General features: G+C 48.0%; 1 protein-coding gene across 1 annotated transcript in view; it reads left to right on the top strand.

The window, feature by feature from the left end:
• Positions 1–5,765: 5,765 nt before the first annotated feature.
• The window catches only part of PAPSS2 (3'-phosphoadenosine 5'-phosphosulfate synthase 2), a gene marked incomplete at its 5' end in the record, with an annotated part of 12,221 nt that continues 8,728 nt past the window's right edge, over positions 5,766–9,258 (top strand). The window contains 3 exons of the mRNA XM_010181867.1: positions 5,766–5,871; positions 8,049–8,284; positions 8,999–9,137. Of these exons, the coding sequence (XP_010180169.1) occupies positions 5,766–5,871; positions 8,049–8,284; positions 8,999–9,137 (481 nt within the window). The remainder of the gene's footprint in view (positions 5,872–8,048; positions 8,285–8,998; positions 9,138–9,258) is intronic.

The following is a 9,258-nucleotide window of genomic DNA, read 5'->3' as shown; positions in this document are numbered from 1 at the left end:
GGTGGTGGCGGATGCCAAGGAGGGAGTGAGATCTGCTGTGGTTTATTCGGAGTGGTGAATGAAGAAAGAGAGCCCAGTTCAGCATCCTGCCTGCTGCGAGGGAATGCTGGCGACCCCAGCCCTGCCACCTCTGGAGGGTGTTTGGAGGAGCGTCACTGTCTTACTCAGCGAAGTCTAAAAAGAAAACACAACGTTATTTCTGCTTACCTATAGGTGGGGGGAAAGGAGATGAGTGCAGGCAAGAGGGGGGATGACAGCGTGGGAAGCAGGAAGGTGAGCGATAGTGCAATGTGTTGGGTGCTTGAGAAGTCCCACTGCCCCACCAGGACCTCCCGGGAGGCGAAACGGACAAAATTTCCAGGGTAACTCCATCTTGGAGGGGTGGGTTTCTCTGGGAAATAGTGAAACTGTTTTTGAAGCATTTCCTGCCTCAGTGCGGTAAATGAATCCAGAGTCAAGTTTGGGAAACGTCTATAGATTTAGGGTTACAAGAGCTAAATCAGGACTTCAGGGACTCCAGGGTTTTTTCCATAATTCTTCAGTATGGTCATAGTCAAATCTTTGCTTCCTCAAGAAAAACCCTCCTCTGCCCTCTCTCTTTCCTCCTTTTCCTAAGTCCCATAAACTTAATTTTTCTGCATCAAATTCAACTGATAGGATGACAGATACTTTGGTTTGGTTTGGTTTGGTTTTGTTGTGTAAGATGGCAGGATTTGGGAGGGGATTTTAAACAGTAAGTCTGATCAGTCTTTGGAGTCTTAAGCCATTGACTTCAAACTTAAAAGCTTGCTTGACCACTATCATTTTAAACATCTATTTTACCATTTCCAAATACAATCAGCTGAAAACATTTTGAGAGCCTCTTTTTTTTGTTTTTCCTCCTGGAGAGAGGTCCAGGCAGCAGCACCAAAATAGAGCGTGTGTATTAAATGCTTGACTGGAAAAAAGAATGAATCATATTCCAAGTGCTGTGAGATAGCCCTATAAATAAAACCACAGCTGGGGGAGGCCTGACCCTACCCGCGCTGTTGGGTCAGGATTTCCCTGGGGCCGAGAGCGCTGCCAGGCGCCAGCTGGATGCTGACTGTGTTCCTACGAGGTGGCTTTTCTGCTAAGTGAGCCGGACGCGTGACTAACGTGCCCTTAATAGCACCGCGCTACGAGGGTGTTTCTCAGCTAGCATCGTTCCCGGGCTGGTCTGTGCTGTGTTCAGGAGGGAGTCCCTCTCTGGAGCGGGACATTGCTTCACCCTGCCACAAGCTGTGGCTCTTGGACCGCCTCCAGCAGCCTGCCTGTGCCAGCCACAGCAGGCAGAGGCACTCCCGCAGCGGCTGAGAGGAACTGAGGGCATGATAAGGACATTGGTTTAGACCTTTTTGGCCTTTGCGATGACCAACACCACTTTCTCATGGCAAATCTTTCCTCTTGCAACATTGGGGAGCTCTGCCTTTTGTGGGTGGCTGAGCAAGGACTGGCCCAAGGTTGCTGTATGCACCTAGGGGATCTCCTGAATGTCCTGCTCGGCTCCTGTCTCTTCTCCTCAGCTATGGTTCTTGCCCTGGTCTCATTCGTCGTGCAGCTGTGGAGATGCTGGCTAAAGAAGTGGACAGGCAGGGGCAGGAGGAGATGCTACCTTGTGTCCTAAGGTCCAGAGTTGATACATACTTGAATTTCTAGTGGAAGATGGCAAATCGTCCACGTAATTCACTGGGGCAACACTAAATGTTGTTTGTGTAGTGCATTTTCTATTAATCATGCAGTGGTTCTGCTCCTAACAAGTGTCAGCCATGGCTGGGAGAGGTCCACCAGATGTGATGCATTTAACTCTCGGGTGAGAGAAGATGCTCCTTGGTAACATCTCTCCTGGGGGTGTTCAGTTTATGTGGGCAAGCACAGCTGCCTCCCTTTCAGGGCTAAACACTTAGAGAAGAACTCCAGTTACTTTTTCAAATGCCACGAATTGAGCAGCTGTAGCTCTCAGAGCAGAGGCCACTGATTGTTCCTGATTTCCAACAGGTTTGTGCTATGGTGGACTCTCTTGTCTCAGAGGTCCCATCTCTGATGATGGTCCCATCTCTTTATTCAGGGGAAGCACTAAGGAAAAGCTTCCTGCCTGTGACCTGCTTTCGCAAAGCATCTTGTCCCACCAGGGTCATGGCCAAAAAAGTGTATTCCTTCTGGAAGCCAAGCCAGGAGACACTTGGCAGGTGGCTCCATAAAGCCTGGTCTTAAAGACACCTGAGATCTTGGTGTCTCAGTTTGTCAACTTCATGGAAAGGTTCAGTAGGAGGGAAGAAGAAAACCAGAGCTAGCATTTGGCATCTTGGTCTGCTGCAGCCTCGGCACAGGGTTTGGAGCAAGTCTTTTTCTCATTTCCTGGATGAGGTAAGCCAGGGTGGGCTGAGGAATGAGATCATGCAGATGTAGCCAAACAGCAGATTTCTAAGGAGAAGAGAGAGTGTGGCAACATCCTGCTTAACCATCTGGCTGGCAGAGACTGCATGGCTCTTTGGAGATGCTTCCAGGTCATTTATTGCCTTGCTTGGAGCCTTGTTTGGGGCTGAAGTATAGGTAAGAAGTTTCTCTCCCAAACCTCACTTCCTTGATCTACACTATTGCAAGAAACGCTTACCAGTGTTCTTAAATTGTCCCGGCTACGGGGCCCAGCATTCGAGTGTGAGTATGTGGCAATGATGAATGGATTATCTCTTTTAAATGGGCTTGGGTTATGATAACAAGGTTAAAGCCATGAGAATAAAATCAATAGGACAGCCCCACACCTGGTTAAAGAGACATTATCGTAGTTCATCTCCTGCAGGACAGATCCAGCAGATCAACATTTTGTAAAAGCAAGTGCGCGGCAGTTCCTACTGATGCAGAGGGTGTGGAAGAGAGATTTGAAGCGTGCGGGTTTATTCCTCCATGCAGAAATATCAGCCTTGTCTGCTGTGGTTTGCAAGCAAATTACGAAATACCTGCTTTGTGTTTTACGGAGTGCTGCACTTGAGGAGCGTTGGATCCCCAGGCAGGCGTTACACTGCAGCCGGGGAGGTTTCGCTGCAGAGCTGAGTGGTGGCAGACTATTGGGAAAGGTGAGTTTGGGCACTCGTGCTTTGCTTCGGGTCCTCAGCAAGGCGACGTGTAACTCCAGAGCTCAAACAGAAGTAAACGCCACAGAAACACCCCTGTGCATCTTGAGAGAAGGGATCTTTTCTGGCTGCTGGGTCTTCAGTGTGCGCTCATTTAGTCTTGCTGCCGAAGCCTGAACCCCTGGGGATGGGAGAAAATTAAACCATGGTGGTGCTGTCTCACCTTTGCAAGCTCAGAATGTTCAGACAGACCTTTGACAGCCCACTGCAAAAGAAACAAAACACAAAAACCGGATCTTGAGCTACTTTTGTTTTCTGAGTTATCAGGACGTACTGGGCTCACTCACTTTTCAGGGTCAGGTCTAGAGAGGTTTTGGTTTTTTTGTTTCTGTTTTTCTGTGGTATGTGGGCTCTGTGTTTCAGACAGCATCTCATCCATCCCCTACATTCTAAATCCCGAGATAATAGATTTTATCCTCAGAAACAAATGTGGAAGGGCAGAAGGTGATGTCAGGGACCTGCTCTAGTGGCTGCATCGATGAAAATGGGCAGTGAGAGTCCTGGAGTGAGAAGATGTCTCTGGAAGTGGCTGAGAGAACACCTCTGAATACCATTTTTAGCCCAGATTTCCCATCAAGTCCAGCTCTGGAGGCCTTGCTTCTCCCTCCCAGAGCTTCTCCCAGTGCAATCTCACAGTCATGGCACCGACGTTGAGGGTTGCTGAGACTTAACCTTGGAGGCAAGATTTATGACCATTATTATGATTGTTTTGGACGCAGCTGCTCTTACCAGTACATTAAAATATTCTGGAGTGGGGTAGCTGTTCAGTGTGCCCACAAGCGATTGCAGATGGCAAATTTGCAGTCGTGAAGAGGCTAATTTTAGAGCTTTTTGCTAAAATTTCATGGAAAATAGGCATGAAATTCTGCGTATAGTTATAAATTGCTGTGGTAGGAGACTGGGATGCTGGCCTCTCCAAAATACAATAATAAAAGCAGGTGAGGAGAGGAGTGTATTTTTTCTCTTCTGTTACAGAGTAATTTTCACCCAGATTCTTTTTCTTGGCCAAGTGAAAAATGATTGGTTCCCTGCTGTGACTTCAGATATAGAAATATTTATACAGCGAGATAGAAATAATGGGAAAACCCAGACCTGCTCTTGTGCTGATAAGAAACGGATAAACCTACGGTCAGGAAGAATCGGGCTGGGGAGAAAATATTGATGTCCTCTCTCCCTCTTGAGACTTTTCCTTTGGCTGCCTCGGTTGGAAACCGAGGTCGAGAGAGGTTCTCCTCCCCCTCTACTCTGCCCTGGTGAGACCACATCTGGAATATTGTGTCCAGTTCTGGGCCCCTCAGTTCAAGAAGGACAGGAACTGCTGGAGAGAGTCCAGCGTAGGGCTACAAAGATGATGGAGGGAGTGGAGCATCTCCCTTATGAGGAGCGGCTGAGGGAGCTGGGGCTCTTTAGTTTGCAGAAGAGGAGACTGAGGGGAGACCTCATTCATGGTTATAAATATTTAAAGGGTGAGTGTCACGAGGATGGAGCCAGGCTCTTCTCAGTGACAAACAATGATAGGACAAGGGGTAGCGGACACAAACTGGAACACAGGAGGTTCCACTTCAATTGGAGAAGAAACTTCTTCTCAGTGAGGGTGACAGAGCCCTGGCCCAGGCTGCCCAGAGAGGTTGTGGAGTCTCCTTCTCTGCAGACATTCAAAACCCGCCTGGACGCCTTCCTGTGTAACCTCATCTGGGTGTTCCTGCTCCGGCAGGGGGACTGGACTGGATGAGCTTTGGAGGTCCCTTCCAATCCCTAACGTTCTGTGATTCTGTGATTCTGTGAAACGTAATCCACGCAATTAATGACGTCTTGCGGATATTTCATGTGCAAAAAGCCTCTGTGGAAGCACTGTTGCTGGGGCTGCAGGGCACAGCCAGGCTGTTTGAGTCTGCTGCTCTCCCTGCAGCAGGTTGACATTAGGAAACACCAAAATTCAGGCCTTTGGCTCAGCATCGTGCTGGTTCCTTATTTGCAGCAGCGAGTGCACGCGTACACGTGCGGTGTTGTTTTCTCTGCCTCCCATCCCACCACCTTTCACAGCTGGCCCCCGTTTTTGCTCAGCTCAGCCCTGCCGTGTTGCCGTTTCTTGCCCCAGCCGCAGTTATTAGCAGCCACGTTGTGTTAAACATGGCAAGTAAATTAGCACCTTAAGTTGCTTTTGTTTTGCAAGCAAGATTAAAATAATAGGCAAGTCTGCCGGTGTTTTCAAATGCCGGAGAGACAGGGAGTGTGCTGCCTGTACCTCTGCATCGCCTCCCTGTCCTCCCCTGCCCGCCTGCGGGTGTATCAGTCACCTGGCAGCACTTCTGTGGCACAGCGAGCCTTCTTTGGGTGCAAAGGCATTGCCACCAGAAGGGCTCTGAGCAGCGGCAATTGCTCCATTCAGAAAATGAGCCTGCGCTGTTCAGACAGAAATCCAATTGACGCCAAAGGCAACTGTTTTCTTTGTGGTTTTCTCTTCTGGACCAAATTGTCGAAGTTTGCTGCGGTGGCTCGTGCAGATTTTTAGTGCATTTTTGTTTCTCTCCTTTACGTTAGTCTCAGCTGAGATTTTCGTTTGTGCGGGGAGCAAGGAGATAACGGAAGTGTTCTGTTTTGCTTTGTTTTCATCAGGCATCAACCAATGTGGTTTACCAAGCCCATCACGTCAGCAGGAGTAAGAGAGGACAAGTTGTCGGTACCAGGGCTGGATTTCGAGGCTGCACTGTTTGGCTAACAGGTATTTTTGTCTGGGCGTGAAAGCGTGGCTTCACATGGGAAACTCTCTTGCGTACATGAGCATGGCTCGGAGGTGGGGATTTGGGATCTGCAGGAACCGCCGGTGTTCCTTGCGAACTGGGGATTGCAAAACGTTCACACGTGGGAAGCACCGACACGCGATGCTGGCGCAGCACGATATTCTCCTTGGCAGCTGCTGCCTGTAACTAACGCTTTTATGAATTTCGCCGCTGTTATTGGGCTCCTTTGAACACGTCAGAAGCCCTAAGGTTTTGCACTTGTTGTTCCCAAGTGTGTGGCTGAGGAAGCCTCGGCTCAGCTCCAGCCAGCCCTTAGCAGTGAAACGTGCCCGGGGTTGTCCAAAACAGCATGCAGATGTTTTCATTCTGGGTCGGTGGAAAGTTTATCGGAACACCTAGGTTTACTGGGCTTCAAGTGACTTTGTGAGCAGCGCAAGGCGGTCGTCTCGTCTGAAGAATAAGTACTCCCAGGCAGCGAGTTGCCCTGGGAGCGATTCCTTGCACAGTTGTCGCGGGTTTCTTCTATTAGCTCTCATTTTGTACACCTTCCAATGTGTTGCCCTTCTCTTCTGCTTTGAAAGATAAACTCATTGTTTGGGGATTAGAAATGACAACTGCATTTATTTTGCTGCACTAATGTTTACATGACTGTCTTTTGCTGCTTGTCCCGTTGTTTCTTTGCTTCTTAAATATTGGTATTTTCTTTGACTGCCGGAAGATGTTGAAAGACATACTTGGAAGGGTTTGTAGAGTCAATCTGATTTGCCTTCATATCAGCATATGTGCTAGATGTTGGATTAAAACACATTTCCGTTTTGTTCTCCTCTTTAAGTTTGAGAAGGCGGCCAATGTCTAAGCTGCGTTAATATCATTTCTGAAGCCAAAAAACATAGCCAAGGCAATTTATTTCTTTTTCGAAGATCCTGTGTCTGAAAGGTTTGAGCTTCTCCGGCTGATGCTTATTCTTTGAAATAGGCAGTGTTCTCCTAACTTCCTATCAGTTTCATTTTAAGACGCTACATGGAAGGACATTTCATTGCATGGACTACATGGATTAAATGGCAGGGCATTTGAATGCCCCACTTTGCCAGATCAGGGGAGCTATCAGTTCGTCTGCTGTGCCACAGAAACTGAAGGCACAGCCGGCAGGATTCATCTCTGCCCCGCCAGGTTTCCTCTCTGGCACAAACACGGCTGTTCTGCATCAGACCAAACCTCCACCTTGCCCAGGGTCTTGTCTCCAGGAGCGGTCAGTTGTAGGTGTCATGCAGAGGGTATAAGAACAGGTGAGCAGATGATGCTGTCCCCATAGGAGACTCTCCAAGGCAAAGTGCTTCCCGAGACAGGTGCGGTGTTTGGAGGTGTTACCTCTCCTAAGTCAAGGTCCTCTCCCATCTAAAGGAGTTTTCAGCACGTGCATCCTCACCTAAGGGACTGGAGGAGTTTGAAGCTCCAGGTGCATTTGCCACTTGCTGACACAGCCAGCAGCAAGTACTGTGTGTGCAAGAGAATGGGAAGCAACCAGCTTGTTTTGGATTGTTGTCTTTCTGGCTAAATCCAGGAGACACAGGCAGCTGGAGATCCACTGCTCGTTTACACAGCCGTCCTCTTCCTGCTTGCACGGATCTGTGAGTGCTGCTCTGCAGAGGGAGGTGTCCGTGGATGCAGATGAGCAATTGCTCCTGCTGGAGCCTGTCCCACCCCACACAGCTGCAGCAAGAGCCTCTCCTTGGGTTCAGTCTGGGAGAGCAGTTGGCTGTTCATAGAGGGGACAAGAGGAGGAAGAGGAAGATGCTGAGAGACTTACAGGCAGCAGCATCCTTTCAAGCTTCCCCTACTTACTGGGACCTGTCTGTCCCACCATGGCCCAGCAAGAGGCACTTTTGCAACACTGCAGGGTTGAACCCCTCCATATGTTGACATGTAGCAGCTTTTCTCATGGCACTGATGCCACCCCTTTGATAAGAAGGATTGGCCAAGGCCCTGTGGTAGTAACTGTGTGCTAAAAAAATGAATCCAACTTCCCTATCTCGTTCCTTCCTAAAGCAACTTCAGACAGAAGGAGTTTTGTTGCCAGTTTCCCAGGAGTTATGATGTTTCCCTGCCATTTTCATTCTGTTGACCTCAAACCTGACCTTCGTTTTTCTGTCTCCAACAGGCCTTTCTGGAGCTGGCAAGACAACCATTGGCTTTGCGCTGGAAGAGTACTTGGTCTCCCATGGCATCCCCTGCTATTCCCTGGATGGTGATAACGTTCGGCATGGCTTGAATAAAAACCTGGGTTTCTCAGCTGGGGACCGTGAGGAGAACATCCGCCGCATTGCAGAGGTGGCCAGGCTGTTTGCTGATGCGGGGCTCGTCTGCATAACGAGTTTCATTTCTCCTTTCACAAAGGTAAACTCACTGCGTATTCTGCTCTTTTCTGGGCAGCCTTGATCTCATGATTGCTCTTAGGAAAGAGATATTTACATAGGAGGCTTCCTATATATGCCATCAGATGCTCCTTTTAACTTCTTCGCTATTCTGTTGTAAAATACCACCGGTACACAGAAACACACGCGATCAGTACACATTTCTGGAAGGCAGCGACCTCTTTGAATATATTCAGTGTTACAAATTGATTAAAAGCTAAGAGAATTTTAAAAGCTCCCTACGGAGGCTCCTGCTATTAACTTGTTAGAAGGCAGAAAAGAGGTGATAGCCTACCCTAGTGTTATCACTACTCTGTTTGAAGAAGTATTGATTGTGTTTTAATGCTTCCTGAGAATACCAAGTAGCTGCTGTTATCAAGCCAATGCAAGCAGTTCCTTTTTCTGACAGAGGGCAGATAATTATTCATATTGTAAAGTTCTGCTGTCCTGCCCAAAGAGGAGATCTTGATGTTTCGGATGGAAAAAGCTGAAAACAGATTGAAGTTGTAGATACTTCTTTTTTAAAGTGTCTTTGAAGAAAACAGAAAAGGAGGTTGAAAACCCTCATTAGAATTAGTGCAAATTTAATAAATCTATACCAGAGATCAATTTACCTGTGTCAAATTCCAGATCATGTAGTAGGAAGGTGCTTGCTGCAATTCAGATGTGTATGATTTTCATGTCTTTCTTTTAACAGGATCGTGAAAATGCACGGAAAATTCATGAGGCAGCTGGACTTCCTTTCTTTGAAATCTTTGTAGATGCTCCTCTAAATATCTGCGAAAGCAGAGATGTGAAGGGCCTGTACAAAAAGGCAAGAGCTGGAGAGATAAAAGGTATGGAAAAGCGAGCTCTTATTTTTTTGCCTTTTGGCTTCTGCAGTGTCGGATAGCTTGCCATTATGGCTCTGCACATAGAGGTGGGTTACTGAAGGCTCTTTGTAGTGCACAAGAGTAT

Source organism: Mesitornis unicolor, unplaced genomic scaffold (genome assembly GCF_000695765.1).
Source record: "Mesitornis unicolor isolate BGI_N332 unplaced genomic scaffold, ASM69576v1 scaffold17883, whole genome shotgun sequence".
In the NCBI taxonomy this organism is placed as follows: domain Eukaryota; kingdom Metazoa; phylum Chordata; class Aves; order Mesitornithiformes; family Mesitornithidae; genus Mesitornis; species Mesitornis unicolor.
Note: the sequence above shows the minus strand (reverse complement) of the source record. Positions and strands in the feature narration are given on the sequence as shown.